General features: G+C 40.3%; 3 protein-coding genes and 1 non-coding gene across 5 annotated transcripts; all 4 read left to right on the forward strand.

Annotated features, from left to right (window-relative positions):
* Positions 1-1,522: 1,522 nt before the first annotated feature.
* On the forward strand, positions 1,523-3,686 carry LOC118933355 (C-X-C motif chemokine 6-like). The gene is made up of 4 exons (XM_036927552.2): positions 1,523-1,759; positions 1,885-2,017; positions 2,129-2,212; positions 2,573-3,686. Exons 1-4 carry the CDS (start codon positions 1,651-1,653, stop codon positions 2,589-2,591), a joined length of 345 nt encoding a protein of 114 aa, XP_036783447.1. The 5' UTR covers positions 1,523-1,650; the 3' UTR covers positions 2,592-3,686.
* Positions 3,687-8,721: 5,035 nt separating this feature from the next.
* Positions 8,722-8,844, forward strand: LOC118933363 (small nucleolar RNA SNORD22). Its single transcript, XR_005033087.1, has one exon. It is a non-coding gene; the product is annotated as a small nucleolar RNA SNORD22 (small nucleolar RNA).
* Positions 8,845-11,811: 2,967 nt separating this feature from the next.
* On the forward strand, positions 11,812-13,295 carry PPBP (pro-platelet basic protein). Its single transcript, XM_036927553.2, has 3 exons — positions 11,812-12,060; positions 12,352-12,487; positions 12,626-13,295. The coding sequence occupies exons 1-3, from the start codon at positions 11,916-11,918 to the stop codon at positions 12,726-12,728; spliced, it is 384 nt and encodes a 127-aa protein (XP_036783448.1). The 5' UTR covers positions 11,812-11,915; the 3' UTR covers positions 12,729-13,295.
* Positions 13,296-16,562: 3,267 nt separating this feature from the next.
* LOC118933343 (platelet factor 4-like) lies at positions 16,563-17,693 on the forward strand. 2 transcript variants are annotated; one of them, XM_036927529.2, is made up of 3 exons: positions 16,563-16,857; positions 17,157-17,286; positions 17,441-17,693. In XM_036927529.2, exons 1-3 carry the CDS (start codon positions 16,755-16,757, stop codon positions 17,526-17,528), a joined length of 321 nt encoding a protein of 106 aa, XP_036783424.2. In that variant the 5' UTR covers positions 16,563-16,754; the 3' UTR covers positions 17,529-17,693. The 2 variants fall into 2 exon arrangements, with proteins under 2 accessions (XP_036783424.2, XP_036783425.2); XM_036927530.2 differs by having other exon boundaries at positions 16,604-16,857; positions 17,160-17,286; positions 17,441-17,691.
* The last annotated feature ends 2,460 nt before the right edge of the window (positions 17,694-20,153 follow it).

Below are 20,153 nucleotides of genomic sequence, written 5' to 3' on the forward strand. Positions count from 1 at the left end.
TTTCCTCAGTCAGAGAATGTGTTCATTTTCCTTCTAGACTAAAAGTTCTAAAGGTCTGTGACACCCCCTTCTTGCTCACCAAGGGAGATGATGCCCTGCCCTGGAGGATGTGGGAAGGAGTTAACATAATTCCTCAGGGTCACGGGGCACAAGGAAGAATTTCATTCCATGGCTGGTTTCTGATTGCCTTTGCTGACCTACTGTGAGGACAAGGTCTTGTTGCACAATCTAGAAGAAGTTCTAGATTTCTATGAATGAAAACCTACATGTCACTCCCTCATCACAGCCATGCCTGCCATGGAGTTAGACATGTGAGAAACCTGGTCATTAAAACTTCAGAATTTGGGTGAAATAGGTGAAGGGGAGAAAAATTAATGAAAAAGTCCCACAAACTTCAGTGTTCTAACTACTTCCACAGCTAAGAGAGAACTGAGAGGGACAGGAAACTGGAAGCAAGCTCACCTGTCAAATCCAGGGAGCAGCTGTGGGCCCACTTGGATTAAAGCAGGCCTATGGAAACAGCTTTGGTCACACCACTGACTATGAAGCCGACGGTTCCAGAAATTTGTGCGTGTAAGTCATCCTCCCCCCCATGAAGTTGTCTGAGTGAAGCCAGAGTTGGTGCAGTCTTGCTGCTAAATTAATTTAAGTCCCTAGAGCAAACCTCAAGACAAGCCCCTCAAACTCATCAGCCTGCCACAGCTTCTCCACACGGAGTCGGTCAGGCCCCGTGTGGGCCTGGAGCCCTTGCTGGAACAGGCTGGGCCCTGGCACTGCTGTAGTCGCACTCACTCCGCCCCCCAGGCCCAGCCAAGACCGCGACTCTTCCAGTTCAGCAGTGTTGAGACGTGAGGAAACAAGGCATCACCTCCCAGAGAAATTTGCTCAGCAATTTTTGAAGATTTTTTTGTTGAGCCACCTCAACTAAACTGCAAGCATAGGATTTCCAGGAAGCAGATTTGATTTTGGAGCCTGTTCCCGCCACTGACTTAAAAGTGGGAGTAGAGACACTTTTATCGTGCTGTTGGCTTCCAAAGCTGGCTGAAGTCCAGAGAATCAGGAACTAATTCGAGGAACCTAGAATGACCTGCCTGCAAGCAGGAGAGGAAGGTCTTTCCGTTTAGTGCAGTTTTAATCACGGAGTACATTTCCAGAATAATAATAATAATAAATTAATTAGAAAGGGCGTTCAGGGAGTTTTCTTGAGTCAAACGTCCCACCACTTCGGTTCAGGTCTTCCCCTTTAGATGGAGACGAGGGGCACTCCCAGAGGGCTCTGCCCGAAGGGCAAGTGGGCCTTCTCGGCCTCGGGCCGGCCCCGCGGCAGAAATCCGGGCAGGATCGCCCCTCACCTCTGGCGGGAGCTACAGTTCCAGCCGCCGCGGGGCCAGGCCACCGCGCTCCCTGCAGAATGGGAGCGGGCGGCCCCTCCCTGCCACCTTCCCCCTCAGCTCCCCTCCACCCGTTCTCCTCCTCTCACCCTCTCAGTCCAGGGAGTTTCCCAAGCATCCCAAAGCTTGAGTTTCCTGCCTGGGGGAAGGGGCAGGCGCAGATAAAAGGCATGCAGAGAACCCGGGGAAGCCACAGTGCCTTGGCGCTTCAAATCCCCGCGCCTGTTCGCTTCCCTCTAGCCGCGCTCTGCTCGCCACCATGAGCCTCGCGCCCCGCCGCGCCGCCTGCATCCCCGGCCCGTCCGCCTCGCTGTGCGTGCTGGTCCTGCTGTTGCTCCTGCTGACGCCGCGGGGTCCCCTCGCCAGCGGTGAGAGCTCACAGCGCGGCGCGCACCGGGGGAGCGGCTCGGCGCGGGGACGCGGCCCAGGAGGGCCTGCCGCGGAAGAGCTCACCCAGCAGTCTGCTCTATAACGGTGTCTCTTTCTGCCCCAGCTGGTCCTGTCGCAGTCATAGTCAGAGAGCTGCGTTGCCTGTGTTTAACCACCACACCGGGGATTCCTCCCAAAATGGTCAGTAATCTGCAGGTGATCGCCGCGGGACCGCAGTGCCCCAACGTGGAAGTGGTGTAAGTCTTCGTGCCTTGCAGTATCTACTGTGACCTGACAGGAGGGAAATCCCTGGTCCTGGGTCTTCAGCCCCTGTGGCCCATGGTTTCATCCTCTTTTCCCTTCTGCAGAGCCACTCTGAAGAACCAGAGGGAAGTCTGTCTGGACCCAGAAGCCCCGTTGGTGAGGAAGATCATCCAAAAAATTTTGCACAGGTACCTGTCCCTTTGATCTTTGTGGTTTCTTACCCTCTTTTGGTGCAGACTTCTCAAGGTCCTGATTTTCTGCATGGAATTTGGCCACCACATTCCAGACCACACTTAAATAAAAGGACTTTTTAGAAGAGGAGAAAGTTTTCTGAAATGCCCTAGAAAAACCCGTATCATTAATCTTATTTTTAATTGCCTAAGGATGTTTTTGCCGAGATGATTACACATTACTGAGATGTATTATTTGTTAGCATAGTCCTTTATCCCTTCTGCGTATTTTTGATCTTAAGCTCTGTGTTTTGAAAACGGGTTGGATTAGACAGGAGTATGTAAATTTGGTTAAACTGATAATTCGTTTCTCAACAGTGGAAACAAGAAAAACTAGAAGAAAGGACCATGCACTAAAATTGCCCATTCTTGGACAGAGCGATTTCCTAGCTGTCTCTGGACCAGTGAAGCAAGAAGCAAGGGTTGATTTTCTCCAGTGAGTTAGGTTTCTTCCTGAATTCTCCACTTTGAGAGATGGGGTGGGGGGTGCTGGGGGGGGTTGTTCCCTGTGGCTTTTTGCTCAGCTTTTGAAGTATTCAGCATTGTATTTCCTGCTATTTAGTTGCTGTTATTTTATCTACTATACTATTGAAATCTTTGGCAGTTGACTAAACTGTGAGTCAGGAATCACTGGTTAATCTTTCAAGGTGACTGTGTATTGCTAGAATATAGTCCTGCAGTATTACTGAAAAGGCTGTGACTTTAATATGTGAATGATATTTCATTAGAATGCTGTATATGGGGATAAACTGTTATCCTCATTCTCATGGAATAGGAAATATTTTAGCATTATTTCTTTGGCAATACATTGGAGAACTTCTTTGCTCTTGACCCTAGGATGCTATATAAATTGTATTGCATTAGTAAATCTGGGGTGTATCATACATTTATCTGTGTAGAATATATTTCCTTATTTAGAATTTTTGAATGTTTAAGTTCTACAAGGATTAATATATTCTTTTCCTATAACTTTAGACATTTGATGTCTTCTTAGTATGGCATAATGTCATGACTTACTCATTATAACTTTGATATTATATGGTATTTATTAACTATTTTACTAGGAGTATTGTAATTCTAGTCATTAAATATATGTTTTGGATAGGTGAAAAGGCTAAGAAACAGGTAAATTCCTTATTTCTAGTTTTTTTTAGAAATGCACTTTTAGTTTTCTCAGAATAAAGCTATCTTAATGATCTGTACTCTGAAAGTTTTGAAAGCATATTGGAACTATTGAAATATAAACTCATTTAGTTTTAAAAAAAGTACATAACTAACATTTATAGATGCCTATAATGTATCTTTTTAAGGTTTTGATCATTTTGCTAAAAAGAATTACATATGCATCACATTTACTATGCTAAAATTACCCTTATTTTTGTGTATCTCATTTGTTTATTGTACTTTTGCAGAAAAAATAAAAGATTTATAAAATTTACTCATGTTGTTTCTTCTTTCTTATACTGTTACAAAAAATTTATTTATCTTTAATTCTACATTATTTAAAAAATTAACTGTGCTCCTCTATGGCCAGCAAGGTGGGCCCTCATTTCCCAATGCCACTGCATTAGTTCAACCTTTTTCCAAGCTCACTCCTGTCCCAGTTACTCATTCATAGCACCAGCAGCCTTTGGGTTCTTTAGAAAACACAAATAGGTAAGACTTTCCTATCTTAAATCCTTAGCTGGCTCCCTATCTCCTAGACATAAAATAAAAATTGCAAAGCATGTCAAGTTAGGTTCTATCTCATCTGATTCCTGATTACTAACTACCTCAACTTCACTTTTCCCTAACATAATTGCAGTTAGGAGTTTAGTTCCCTAACTGGTCATGTTCTTTCCTGAATGCATGCCTTTCCATTTGGTAGGACCTCTACCTGGAAAGGCCTTACCACTTTCTGCCTATAGGAGGAATCTTATTCAACCCTGAGAACTCAGCTCAAACAATACTTCCATCATGAAGTTTTTCTTTCCTTTCCAGCAGAACTCATGGTTTCTATTTTGATGTTCCAGTAGTCTCTTCTAGATATTTGAATACCAGATATTACATTGATTTTGTTTGTTTATGGGTTTCTTTACCCTACTCTACTAAAAGTTCTCCCAGAGCATCAACCATATGTCATTCATCTCTGTATCCCCCATACCTGACACAGATTGACTTGGTGAAGTAATAAATTATTCTGATCCTCAGGTTATCAGATAGTGTCCTAAGTTCAATAACCTGTCTCATGACAGGTGTTGAATACACTATAATTCCTTTACCCTCTTTTCTACTTGTCTTTAAATAATCCAACAAGAGCATATGCAGTCTGCTCAATCTGTGACACCTACCCCTCACTTTCTCCTGGCCAGCTCCCATCCTTCCTCCAGGCTCAGTTTCCTGTCACATAAGACCTCTCTGATTCTTCTCCTCACCAGATCTTATATCCTCTCATACAACTATGTTCTTTCCTTCATAACATTTTGTCACTAAGACAACTCTAGAGTATACAGATACTATATACATCTACTTAATGTTTATTCCAATTTCACCGTAAGCCTATGAGGGCAAGGATAATGTTTATCATGTTTATCTCAGGCTTTAGGACACTGACTAGCACCTAGTAGGTACTTAAACAGACAAGTGATCTAGGCTACACAAATCCCACTGACTCTCAAGTATTAAAATAGCTATTTCACATAAATAGTTCATTCTTAGGAAAAGCAAGAAAATGAAAGAGACTAATCCAATTAGAATACACACACACACCCTACTTGGATTAATGTGTTATATATGCTTATGCTGATATGTATTTGTATTATATTGCTGACATTTATTAGCAAATCTATTTTGAACCTAAGTTATTTTACATATTTTCATCTCCTTATATATAAAATATTCAATTAGATTAATATATGTTCTATTATTGTATTTTAGCAGAGAACGAAAGACAGAGATACAAAAGATAGGAAAAATTAAAAGAGATGTGTTTGCTGACCATTTTATTAGCAATATAGAAAAGCACAAAATGCCTCAAACTTTCTTAAAAAAATCATTAGGCTTTTGTGGTCTGTTTTTGCTCTCCCAAAAAGGACTTTTCTTCCATTGAACCTGTGAATTATATATTAACCCTGGGGAAATACTAAAAAAGCAAGCCAAATAACCATAAATGTTTGAACTCTTAATTCTGTGTTTTAAACAATCCCTGATTTGTCGTATCAGCCCCAAAATACTCACTGAATAAGTGCCTGATAATAATGAAAGCATAGTAAATGTCCTTTGGATGGGTGAAATATATGTTTTGTGAAGAAATAAACATTACTGGTTACTTTTTTCTTTATCATCATTCAAGATCTTTGTTTTTCCCAGAAGCAAGATATAAGTTTAGTTTCCTTATAGACCACAGACTAAGTCCTCATGTATGATATCCTTGAATTCTATTTGTCATGCTAATGCTTTAATTGGTTGTTCTATAAAGAAAATAGATTATAGTATGTTACCAAAGTACAACCTATATAAGAACCTCAATGACAGCTACTACTCACCAATCCTACTACCTCCTTCCTTGCAGGGGATATGTTCTAAGACCCCCAGGTGGATACCTGAAACCATGCATAGTATAGAACCCTATATGTACTGTTATTTTTCCTATACATACATAACTGTGATAAAGTTTAATTTATAAATTAGGCACTGTAAGAGATTAAGAGTAACCAATAATAAAATAGAACAATTATAACAATGTACTGCAATAAAAGTTATGTGAATGTGGTCTCTCTCTTGAAGTATCTTATTGTACTGTACTCACTTTTTTTCTTGTGATATGTGAGATGATAAAATGCCTATGGGATGAGATAAAGTGAAGTGAGTGACAGGGTGATGTAGGTGTAGGCATTGTGATGCATCATTACACTACTGTTGATCTTCTGAAGATATATCAGAAGGAGGGTCATCTGTTCACAAGGTTTACCTTGGGTAACTGAAAATACAGAAAGTGAAACTGTGGATAAGAGGGGATTACTGCATTACCGTTGATCTGCCACTAGCAAAATTAAGGACTAACATATCTGGGGAAAATTAATCTGATATATGTCTTCTAGGGATATGTCTTATATTTTCCTTATACAAACCTCTATTATATTCACTCTGTTATCCATATGAAACTCACTATCATCTGAAATCACTGAGAACTGAACAGGAGGTCAGCTAAAGTCTACTCTCTTACTGTCCCAATTCAGACAATTTTCAATGTGTAATTAATTCCCTGCATTCTACCAGAATTTCCTTCTCACCTCTGGGTGTGACACATTGATATAATCTTTCAGTTACTGAAGGTATGACAAACTCTCTGGTAAAATATGACTAGTGGATTTGTTTTTCTATCATAGTTTTAATTCTCACATAAAGAAAAGAATTGCTGTGGGAAACTCTCATGCATACATAATTTCAAAAGTCCTTCCTGGATGTGACAAATTGAGAAATTTACCAGACAGAAGAGCATCTGGGAATTTTGATTTGCCTCCTTGACTAAATCATGGAAGACAAGGAAAGTACACATGATTCCAATTTTGGCTGATACTCCTGGTTTGCTTTTAGTCATCAAAATTAATTTTATATATTCTTGTTCACACTTCTAATATATAGAGTGAATTAATGACATAAAAAGACCAAGAGTTTATGAAATTTTTGCTTCTACAAAGTCTAGAGTCCTGTTTCTTAAATATTAAGAAATTGAAGGAACCCCATACCATCTGAAAAATCCATGTTCTTAATAGATGTGCTTCTACTGCCACATTAATGTGTGATGATTATTTCTGACTCACCTCTAGGGTTGGGCAAAGAGAGAAATAGTTGATTCATTTCAAGCAAGAGAAGTCAATGATGAATTTTTCCCGTTTATGGTGCAGTACAAAGTCAGAGCAATTGGGTTTCAAATCTAGTTTTGAAGACCTCTAGCTATGTGATCTTGACAATTTATTTAGTATCTCCATCCCTCAGTTTTTTTAGCATCTATAAAATTAGCATAATAACACCTATCTCCCAGGCACTAAAGGCTGATCCTGGAACAAAATAGATGTCTGATAAATATTATTTCTCTTCCCAAGTCTCCTAATTCAAACTCCCCTTTACAAATAAGAAAACTGAGAGCTCCATAGTTCAAACACCCTTATTTTTTCAGTTATCCATATTCTTTCTACCTGTGCATGAAGGATACATTATCAGTAAGCCTAAGAATTTGTTTCCACAAGTGTTTCTTAGAAAGCTTCTGGAAACAATGTGTTCATATTTCCTAATATCTTCTGTAATTTATGTGGTAGCATCATCAACATGTATGGTATATTTTCCTTCTTATAAATATCCATCCTTCAAATATCCATTTATTGATAATCTTGTTATATATTGGGCATTGTGAAGGATCCTTATGATATGAAGATTACATAGATAAGCTTTCAGCTTAAGCTAAGGTCTTTTGGTAACAAATACACAGTTTTCTGTGGTAAGGCTTTACTTGGAAGCTGAATGAAAAGAGATCAGATTGTCTGAAAGGAGAGAGTCTCTTAGGTGAGATTCCCTAGAATCAAACTCTGATAGGAGATCTGTGTGCAGGAAATTCATTGAGGCATGCTCTAAAAACTGACATCTGTCAGGAAGTAAAGAAGCAAGATTGGGTAGAAAGAAAGTTGCAATTACAGAAGATTCAGGTGATCCTATGAGAAGCTCCGGAGGTAGGATGGCCTTTCAGAGATATTCTGAATTGTGGCAAGAGAGGCAGACCTCTGTATTTTCCCACTGACCAGACATTAGATGTGTGCTATCCCTTTGGGGAGTGGGCATAACTTTGGGTGAGACAGTTCCCTTATTCTGTAGGCTATGCCCAGAGATGGCCTCCATTGTGAGCTCCCTGGAGAAAGCTGTGGTGCACCACCCAGAGATCCTGAAAGGGCTTCTAGGTGATTCACTATGGTTTCAGAGGCTGGGGAGGACAGGGAAGAGAAGAGGGAAGGGAAGGAGAGGAAGGAGACTTACAAACAGACTCAAAATTGCATTATCACTAGGATTTTCCATACCAATTGCTTTTATTTGCAGGTAATAGCTTATTTCCTTCATACTTAGGGGATGTCAGTTCCAAATGCTTTATGTAAGGCACAGTTAACAGCTGTCTTAATTTTAATGGATAATGGTCCTCTAATGTCTCGAGATATTTTCTTTTAAAATGGCTAGCAGATAAGTTTTGTTTTAAGTTTTAGAAAACATGCTAGCTTCCTGAATGATTCTTCTATTTCTACAACAGCTTAAAGGAAAAGAGATATAGTATCATACCACACACACACAAAAAAGGGTGACAATGTAAGATCCATAAAAAGGTTGTCAAGTTATTTTAAAACCAGAGAACCCTGACGCTAATTTTCTAGCATTCATTTAAATGTGTAATTTTGTATAAACTGACTTCCTTGACTGAATAACAGATACTAAAATATCCTTTACTCTCTCAGTGAAGAAATTCACATGTCTTCCTTTTGTCCTGGCCCCATTGCCTGTAAAGGTGAACCCTCTGGGGCTGGCTTGAGAAGAAGAGGAAAATTCATTCTGGAAGAAACTGTCTAAGGGATCATAAGGATTTGTAAATATGAGAAAGGGAGGAATAAACCACTTGTTGAGAAATCAGTTGTATTTTTTTCCAGGTTTGAAGAAAGAACAAGGCATATGTTAATGGAATCCAGTTCTTCAAGGACATCAAAAGGGAATTTTCAAGTCATTTCTTATATACCCTAGCTATTCAAATTAGCATACAATCATTTCAGCCTTTCTAAATGAAAGGTTTTTTTTAAAAAAGATATACATGTATCTTTTACCCATTTCTGTAAGTCAGTTTTCAGTGTCCATATTGTGTTTCTTTTCATGGAAATCAAAGTAAATGATGTAATGACAGTAAAATAAGTTAGCAGGAGTCACAGTAGTAACAGTAAATTAGTATTTATTTCCCATTGCTTTGCACAAATATTTGAGGTCTCAATTGTAAAAAAAAGGATAGTTAAATGACTAGGTCACCCAGTGAAGAAAATGTTGGAATGGCTGGCACATAACATAAGATACTTAATCAATATTTATTGAAGAAATGAAAACCAGGAAAAAGCAACTACCTCAAATATGCACTAATAGTCTTGTGAAATTCTAGTGACTCAAGAAATTTGTTAATGCTTCCTCATGAACCTTGCTGACAGGGTATCTTTTGTGACAAAATGCATTTGTTAATTAAGACAATGACTTGATGATACTGTGCTTTATGCCTTACCTCTTTCCTGGTAATCAATGAACCAGGAAGAAACTTGAATAATGTGTATATGAAGGAAAAGTGTCCATGAAGCGAATAAATATGCAGTGGGAGGGGTTGTGACAGACAGAGAAAGAAAGATACTATGAATAATGCTAAAAAAAAAACCTTTATATCTTGCTCTGGAAAGGGTTTTTAGCTTACATTTGAAAAAATATATATCTGATTCGCCAAGTAACAATATTTCTATAGCACTAATGGGAAAGACTATAAAGTCATCCCTTGGGAAGGACTAGAAAGAAGTTTGCTCTCCCTGTTTTGTTTCCTGTTGAGAATCTCTCTGAATTCATTCCACGTCTCAGGTCTTAGAAATGTACTCATCTTTAGCCTAAACTTGCTTCTTAGACTATGAATTTCTGGCTTGGGAAAAGTAGAAAATCATTTTGATTCAACATGTTTTACAGTTAGACTGTAAGTTATAAGAAGAAAACAAATGGGGTGGAGAAAAATAAGGAACACATTAAAAAGCAGGACCTAAGAACTTAAGTTGGTGAAGTCGGTATCTGTTAAACCTCAGGGAAGACTGCCTTAGAAGTTAAAACAACAAAAAAGTTTGGAAAAAATTATTTACTGTATCTACTTGCTTGACAAGAAGTAATTTTGTATATTTAAATATTTTGAAAATTTCCTCTAGATTTTAAAGGTATAAAAAAATAAGCAACAAAATGAAACTTTTCAATAATATTATGTAAGATTTGTACATAATTGTAGCAGAAAGACAACTTGGGGCCAGCATCTCATCCTTTATTCCCAGCCTTTCAAACCACCTTTTTATACAACAGGCACTTTGAGCCATGCGGAGTGTGGTTTGATGATTGCGCTTGGCTGGAAAGGAAAGAGAAACTTACCTTCATGTGACACATATTCACTGATTTTTTCTCTAACACTGTTTAAACCCCACCATACTTTGTGTTATCCTACATGCTATAGGATACATGAGTCATTGAAGAAACCTCAGACATGGTCTGTCTTCAAAAGTATATAGTCCAGTTGAGGAAGCTAAACCTATTGATGGGATAGAAATCCAGACAATAACATATAAGCCAGTGTACAATGTGTAGGTCCATCTCTATCACTGAGGGCTTTGCCTATATCATCTGGGGTTTGAGAACAAGACCTTTAACTAGGGTCTGGGAATTGAGGAACAGAGAGTTTATTGCAATTTTTGATAGTACACAGCTGTAAACACCCTCCAAGTGACCAAGAAGACAGAAAGACAATGATTACCTGTGCCATAGAACATGCAGGCATTAAAAAAATGGAGCAAAAATACATTGAGGTAGCATGAAAGGATGTGGAAGACATATTTTCTGAAGGGCATAAGCAAGCTGTATAGCATTCCCATTTATATATATATTTTAGAACTTTATGTTTACCTCTCTGTATTGTGTGTATGTGTGTGTAAATGCAAATAGGATGGGAAACTAATGCCAATTGTTACCAGCAGGAACCACTGGAAAGTGGGGATATAAAGGAATGAAGAGGAAGCTGTCTGTATTTTATTTCACATACATCTGTGGTGTATGAATCTTTTACAGTAATTTACATATTTCTCTGTGAGAATAAAAATAAGAGGAAAACTAAATATGCTGGGTCTTGCTTTTTAGGGGATACTTAGGGAGTAAAAACCAGTAGTTTATTTTATTACACAAGGGAGGATGAGTTTTGCTTCTAGTTTCTAGATGAAACTACAAAAAATAATACATTTAGAAGACAAAACAAATAAATGCAAAATTGTAAATGCAAAGTGAGCCTCTGATGGCTTCTGTTTTATCCACATACTCCAAAAAAAATTGTAACATTTTTCAACCATCAGGTTAGGAACATTTACTTTCTATGGCAACCAAAAAGGGAAGATAACTCTTTTCCAAGGGCCATGTCTCTGTGCTTTCAGGTACTTGGAAAGTCTCTGTTAAGCCTGTAAAGTAAGTTGTGTTGTTGGGAAGGCAGGGCACATTACACAGTTATACAAAGAAAACGTGTAGCACTGAAGCCTAGTTCTTGCCTCCCCTGGTAGAGTGCTGTGTTTGTGTAAAGGAGATAGACAGACACCGAGAGGGTGAGTGGGATTGGGAAGGGGAGGATAAAATGAAATTGAGCAGGAAGTTTGACTTGCCTGGTGTTTATCTGGGTCGGGCACAACTTGACCACGCTTACACATTTATGTCCCCAAATCTTCACTTCTTCTTTCCCTATCTTTTTTCTCCTTACTCGCCTTGAGGGAGTGTGTGTGTATAAAAGACATCAGTAGAGCACGAAGGGCCACTCTGCTGCAGGCTTCTGGACGGCAGTTCCCCTCACGCTGAGGTTCCCGGCCTCTGGAGCAGCTCAGGCTCAAGCTTCTGCACCATGAGTCCCAGACCCAGCAGCACCTCCTCCTGTACCAGCGCCAGCCCGCTTCGTGTCCTGCAGGTGCTGCTTCTGTCACTGCTCCTGACCCCGCTGGCCTCCTCCACCGTCGGAGAATGGGAGAGGAACTTAGAGGAAGCCGAAGGTAGAGTCCCTGCTTTCCTGCAGCTGTGTCTGGGGGGAAAGATCATCCGGGTGCTCTGGGTACTGGAGAAGGTCTTTATACTAACAACTGTCAATGCAGGGGTCCCATGGCACTTAATCATGCGGTGTCAGGCATTCTGCTAGTGTACTTTACTAAAGGTCTCCAGAGCATATTCACAATGGCCTTGCGAGAGAAGTACGACTACTGAATAAGGGGACTGAGGAAACAAGTCAATAGATAAGATCCCTAAAACAATTGTGACCATTAATAGACTCATACTTTCTACCACAGCTCTAAGTCCAGGCAATGAGCGGTACACTGAACTTCGCTGCATGTGTGTGAATACTATCTCTGGCATTCACCCCAGCAACATCCAAAATTTGGAGGTGATCAGGGCAGGACCCCACTGCGCCCAAGTCGAAGTGATGTAAGTCTCTGCATCAGTATCATTGCCTTAATAGGGAAACCCTCCACCTCTATCCTCACCGACACTGTTTTATCCAGCCCCAAGGATCCTTTCTGACAGCCAGGCCAGGGTACTCAAGATAATTCTATTCTCTTACAGAGCCACACTGAAGAATGAGAAGAAAATCTGCCTGGACCCAGAAGCTCCAAAAATCAAGAAGATAATCCAGAAAATTTTGGAAAGTGGTGGGTCAGCAGCTTGATATGTTCACTTTCTTTCAAACCTTTTTATCTCCCAGGAAGGGTAGGAATTTGAAGTATTGACTTTGTAGAGTTCTTATTTATCCAGCACCCGTATTCATACTGTGTTAAACTTTGGATATGTTCCCCACTCTGTCTCAAAAGTCACATTTTATCCCCAGAATGTGGGTTAATAGATAACAGAGAGAGAAGATGAAAGTAAGCAAGCCTAGTTTTAAAATATAATACGCGGTTCACTCCCTAATTCTTGGCTAAAGATGGTACTGTGCTTTGCGTTTCTTCAAAAATTTCTTTCCAAATACATTTGTGTTAACTTATCTTGCTTTACTTTACTATTAAACTAGATATGCCATCATGATCAACAGATTCCATAATGGTTGATGATACTAGAAATCACACAGCCCATCATAGAACACTTGCTCAATAAATGTTTGTTAATATATTTAGGGACTTAAGAGTGTTTCATTGTCTTAGTCTTAGGATGTCTTGTTGCAAAGCATTCTCTGAAAGATTTTTCAAATGTTCATTTTAGGCTTCAAACCCTAAAAATAATAAAACTGTAGGATGTACGTCTTGTAAGCAGTGGTTATTTACTTTTAAAGTGTATATGTTTAATACTAGTAAAGCAAACTATATATATGATGAAAAGATTAACATACTCCATAATCAACTCTAGTATGTTCAATAATAATAAAAATATAGCTTCTACTTGATGTTAAGTGTTTTAACCTGGCATGTTTGTACATATTTACCATTACTTACTATCTACATGATTCAATTTTAGTACAAGAATCAGCCTTGCAAATAAGTACAACAGAGAATTGAAACTTTACCAGGGTACTATATAGCCTGGTAAATCAATAAAACTTTCATTCATTTCTTAATCTCTTAAATTTACACCCACACTATTACGGAAGTATTACCATGAAATCAAAATTTGCTATTGCTTTGTTAGCATATATTATTGATTTGACCAGAATTGTTGGGGTCAAAAAGCCTTAACTATCTTTTTTTTTTTTTCACCTTATGGTCAACAAAAGTCACTATGCCAGTGATGTGTGCCATCTTTTTATCTGTATTATATAATAACTAACTTTCATTAATAACTTTTAATATGCAAGCATATTAAGTGTTTGCATGCATGAATTAAGTAATTCTTTTAACTGTGATCTGGATAAAAGCATGTTCTCTGTAGAGAGAATAACTGGGTAACTTAGCTCTACCACTTGCTAGCTGCGTAACTTTGGGCAGGTTGTATAACCTCTCTGTGCCAAAATGTCTTCATCTCTATGATAGGATAACAATATTGCTTATCTCATAGAGTTGATATGAAAATTCTAAAAGTTAACAGATTTGAAGTGCAGAAAAAATGAATGTGACACAATAATCCATATATAAATATTAATTACTACTTATCATTACTACTAGCATCTTCCGTGTTATAGAGAAGAAAACTGAAGTTCAACAAGATTAGGAAATTTGCCTCAAGATCAGATAACTAAGTAGGTAACAGAGTGGAGATTTAAAACTCCATAGCACACCACTTCCCTTGATTCTCCTTTCTCTAATGAAGTGATTACATTATACATCACATAATGTTATTGACACAACAATAGGACTTGATACATAAATGGCATACTGCATATTCTGTGATGGTTACAGGGGAAGAAAAAAGTTCACCTACCCCAACCTGTTCATGGAATTTGGGGAACATTCCTGTATTAAGCATTTAGTTCACAAACTTTACATATTAAGGACTCCTTTATTATCTCCTCACCATTACAGGCTCAATACCTTACAATGTTTCATTTACAAAATAAATGCGTATATTAAGTAATAGCTAACAAAAATATACATAAACATGTAAAAAGGCAGTAAATTCAGATTGCAGTCATTTTCATTAGTTTTGCTCCAGTAATTCAAGATAGTTCAGATACCTCATTCATTTCTGTAACGGTTTCCTACTGAAATCTGACAGTGACAGCTCCTGAGACATGGCACAATTTTTACACTATGCTAATGCCACCTAAAATAAATGTCTTTTACTTTGTGTGCACATACTGGAATATCCATTTAATGCAGAGAAAGAATGATTTAATTGCCACTTATTACTTCCTGGGTCCCTTCACACTGCAAATACTGAAATCTGTAATTAAGATACAAATCCAGTAGGTTGCCCATTCATATCCAAAACCACCCTTTCTATCCATTCCCTCTGCTGCTCACCCAGTTTGGGGTCAAGTTTCAGTTCCATAAACATGTATAAACTGCAATATATTCTGACAGCCACTGTGTTGGATGCTAGATATTCAAAAACCACATAAGTCACAGAGAATTACCCTTGAAGAGATCACTGTCTGTTAGGAGAAGCAGATAGGTTGAAAAATAATCACGACAGTATGTGACACAGTCTATATAGAGGTATGCACCAACTGCATGCAGAGACACCTTAAGAAGTTGAAGCTCATTATCATCATTCCAACATTTATTATCTTCACTAATGTAGTACTTTATATTGAGTCCCTACCAGTGTGCTAGAATGGTGATAAACATAATGATCTCTCACCTCACAGAGCTTTCCATTTAGTAAAAGAAAACATTCACACACTTTAAAATACACACACACATCTCTGTTTATAATACATGTTTGTGTTTGTATGCTCTGTGAGAAAAGGAAAAGCAGAGGGTGTTACAAAACACAACAGGCACCAAACACCATTAGCTTCAGCTGTCAATGAAGGCTCTCCTAAGGAAGTGATACTTAGGTGGACACCAGAAATATGAATAGGAATTAGCCAGTTGAAAGGGCATGTGGTGGGGAAGTAAGAGGAAGAACATTCTAAGCCCAGATATTAAATTTCAAATCCCTGTAGAAGCCTGGTTCTGCTGAGCATTTCAGAAGGCCTAGTTCCACACAGTGGGCTCCTGAAGCCCTTCATCAGTGTGAATCGGGATGGCAGAAAGCCTCTGGCTTTGAGATGAGGGAGTACTTTGCCCTGATCAAGAGCCAAAGTCATACTTTTTCAAGGAAGGGATGACGGTCCATAGTGATTTCTCCACTTTTCCTGCGCGGAACTCTGTGGCGTTACCATCCATCCTCTTGTCCACACTCAACTCCCAGATGTGCCGCGTCATCCTGAGGGCGTCACTGCTCCCCCAGCCCTGCTGCCCATCTTGCCTTGTCCAAGTTCCCGGTCCAGGTCACAGGAGACACTGGGACATGTCGCCTGGATACTCTCTTTCTTGGCCTCTCTTCTTTGCTGAGCCCAATAGAGAAACATTCAAGGCACCACATTTTTACAAAAATAATAGATTTGCATACTGCTTTTACGCTTTTTCTCCAAGTAAGAGGATACATGAGGATAACAGGCCTTGCTTCCTAGGGTATATTGGATGATGGTTGATAGAGCCCGGAGGATCCCATTCAAGAAACGGAGGAAGCCTTCCACATTCCTGTGAAATGCAGAACCAAGTCATTGTCTAGACGTTTTACTAGCACAAAATAATTATAAATGATACACCTCTTTACCACATAGGGCTGACTAATTCAACTAATTGGCAACCCCTAAGAAAGACAGGAACAAATAAGCAGTTCTTGATAAGGCAGTTGGGGGTTGGGGAGCAAGCTAACTCTCAGGGTCCCCGAAGTACAGGCTGGGTAAATGGCAGCACAGTGGGTACAGCACCTCTGTGACAACACGTAACAGAGAAGTCATACATGGTGTGAGGTGCAACTGCTGTTCCTAGCTGCACAAATGTGCATGTGCATAAATTCGGGTCGGCGTGCTTTGCTGCTCCAGCTCACAGCCAAGAAGCTCACTCCGGGCTTCCCCCACTCCCCCAATCTTGGCTGGCCAGAGCCCATCTCATCCCAGAACTGTCTCAGCTTCCTCATCCTCCACCCCAGGCTTCCGGACTGGACGGGCAGCGGGGATAAAACGGGCCTGGAGCGTCCTGGGAGCCACTGGCCTGAGCAGCCCCAGCGCGAACGTCCCCGCGCTCTCTGAACCCGCGCGCGCGCCTCTACCATGAGCCTCGGCGCCGGCCGCCGGGCCCCGCGCCCCCGGCCCAGCTCCGGGCTGCTGTTCCTGGGCCTGCTGCTCCTGTCGGCCGCGGTCGCCCTCGCCGGAGGTGAGAGCTGAAGTAGGGCGGGGAGACACGGGAGCGGCGGGGAGTCAGGGAGCCCTTCCGGCCGGGGCGGGATGCCACCGCCTGCGACACCCGGTACGCTTTATTGGGGTCTTGCTAGTGTGCGGGCACGGTGCCAAGCACTGCCCGGTGCATTTTACCGTCCAGTCATCAATACTGCTTTCTGAGGAAGGTATGATTTCTGGATGAGGAAACGAGGCCAAACGCAGCGAGAAAGATGCCTAAAATACCTTCTGCCATTCTCCTAGTCACACCCCTTCTCCCGTCCCGTTAACTCCCAGCAGACCCCGAAGGAGAACTTCGGGACCTGGGCTGCGTGTGTGTGAGGACCACCTCCCGAGTCCGTCCCAAGCACGTCACCAGCCTGGAGGTGATCAAGGCCGGACTCCACTGCCCAACCCCGCAACTGATGTGAGTCCTGGCGCTCGCTTCCGCGCGCACACCCGCTGCTTCCTCTGCGCTTCCCTGCTTCCCCTCCACACCCACACCCACTCCCACCCCTCCCAGCCCAACGCCAAGTCCAAAACCTGCCGTTGAAAGGCGCCTCTTCTCCCTTCATTGGCAGAGCTTCGCTGAAGAATGGGAGCAAACTTTGCCTGGACCCGCAGACCCCTCTACATAAGAAAATAATCAAGAAACTTTTGGAGAATTAGCTACTAACTGCCTAAATCTGTACATTTGCTATGCAACACGTGATTTGTTTTTTTCTTTTTTTTCCATTTTCAATCTAACTGTGGAAAACCTGGTGTTTTTATTATCCTCTAAATTCTAAATAAATAAAAGAAAGTAAATCAAGTTGTGGTATAGTCAAATATTTCTTAAAAAAGCAAAGAAATAGCGTTAATACATCAGTTTCATATAAGAAAAAAGTCTCCAGAATTTTGAGCAAAAATATACTTTGAAGGAAGGTTTGATTTAGAAAAGACTGGTTTTTATTTGGTATTATATGATGGTTGATATAATTGCATTAAAAATGCACACATTTGCATATTTGTGTGATTGTATTACTTAATAACTACTTGTTTACATAATCTTATAATTAGTCTTGCCAATAAATATTAATCACACTTAAACTTTACTGGGCTACTTTTAAAAATAGTTAAATAAATAAATCATACTCTACTTTTATTTATGATTTCTAATCAATCCCAGTATTGTAAAATTAATAAAAATGAAACTAGAATTTTCTACTACTTGATGGAAATATATTGAAAGTTTACAGGGCATTACATTAAAATATTTTACTCTTTTTCTTAAGATAATGTTGATGTTTCACAAAAATGAAATGTTAATAACAATTCCTGGACCCACATCACTGCCTGTAATAAACTCTGCATTTGGCAAACCTAAAGAATTGGGTCTTACTACATTCCATATCTATACCAGGGGTGTTACTCTAAGCATGCAAATGTCTTGAATAGATTTTTTTCCTCAGCAGTCTCAGGCTCAATACAACTATATTAGCAGTTTTCCATGAAAACCTTAACGTAGGAGGTATTGAGATTGTATGTTAAACAGCTGTGGAAACAGAAAGAGGTGCAAGGTTATATTTTCATTCAGCTTTAGGAAGACACTACTCTCCTTGGGGAGACAGGACGGTGTTGCAAGACGGGTTGTTACCTATTGCCTCTGTAACAAAGTACCACAAACACATATTTTAAACAACATAAATGTATTAGCTTACAGTTCTGGAAGTCACAGATCCAAAACAGGGCTTACAGGCTAAAGTCAAGGTGTCTTCGGAGCTGCATTCCTTCTGGAGTCTTGAGGGGAGAATCCCATTCCTTGCCTTCTCTGCTTCTAAATACCACCTGCAATCTTCCTTCAGCTCCAGCCCCTTCTTCCATCTTTAAACTACATCACCTCAGTTTCTGTTATCACATCTCCTACCTGTCCTTTGACCCTTCTAGTTCTTAAACCCTGCCTACTTCTTAAAAAGACTTTCATGATTATGTGGGGCCCACTTACATGTCCGAGATAATCTTCCCACCACAAGATCCTTAACACATCTGTGAAGTCTTTTTTTGCCACACAAAGTAATATTTTCACAGGTTCCAGGGATTAGGGCACAGACATCTCAGGGGGAGGGGACATACGTGAGGCAGCGTACCATAATGGGCTAGAACTACAGACCCTTGCTCATGAGCTAATGTCATTTTCAACCTAACATGACAATGTTTGTGTAGGATTAGACTGCTAAGAGAAAATGGAGAAGGGTACAATTCAGTCTTCTTGGGGATGAGAGGAAAAGCTTTGAGATGACAGAATACTTAAATGGACACTGTTTATAGAGGCTTATGAAGTGCCAGAGTATCATCTAAGTTTCCACACCCACTTTGTATGTTAGGTAATATTATTCCCATTGTGGAGATGAGGTAACAGTCTCAGAAAGGTTAATTAATTTCCCAAGGCCACAGCTTGTTGGATGCTGAGCACAGCAGTCCTACTCCCAACTCCCCACTCTTGTTTTCACTCTCCGTTGCCTTTCACACAGGCCATTGGCATGTCAGCTAATTCTTCAGAGAGGAACTGTCCCACAAACGGCCCTTGGAGATGGAGTAGGACTTTGCCAGGGAAAGGGAAGAATGCTGCCACAGGATGAAAAAGAACCAGAAAGACACAAGATCACTAAGCCCTTAGCACTGCTGGAGGGTGCTTTCTCATTCTGCAGAGCTGGGGTGTCAGTGGGGAGAGAGTGGTGGTCTTCCAACTTGTTTCCTCCCATTTGGTATCTTTCACCTTCTGTCCACTTAATGGACCTGGCCCAAATTATCTTTCCCAAGCACAGATACTTCCTTGAATAAAAACTTGAAGGTTCAAAGTCCTTAGCATGGCGCCCAAGGCTATGCCATGCTTATTTTCCCTTGGTGCCTCAGCTTCCTCATCTGGAAAGGGGAATGTTATGAGTATCTACACCACAGATTACTGTGAGGGCTGAATGGATGATGTAGGCATAGTGCCTCATACACAGGCCGTGCTTAAAAATAAGCAACTGTGATGATTATAATCACTCACAACGTTGCTCTCAATGCACCACCCCAGTCAATTTGATGCATTGAGTAAGGTTTTAACAGAGTGATTCTTGGTGATAAGCAACAAAAAATGTTTGCAATAGGAATAAAAGTTCCTAAAATCAAATGAACTTTGGCAGAGAAAATATTGGAAAGAAGGTATGGGTTGTACAATAGTTTTTGCTCTTTCCTTTTACCCCCTCCCTCAAACAACTACTGAGTTGGATTCAATAATTAGTAGGTGAGACTCAAAAGGCCAAAGGGCCA

The sequence above is a fragment of the Manis pentadactyla genome, chromosome 5 (assembly GCF_030020395.1).
Source record: "Manis pentadactyla isolate mManPen7 chromosome 5, mManPen7.hap1, whole genome shotgun sequence".
In the NCBI taxonomy this organism is placed as follows: domain Eukaryota; kingdom Metazoa; phylum Chordata; class Mammalia; order Pholidota; family Manidae; genus Manis; species Manis pentadactyla.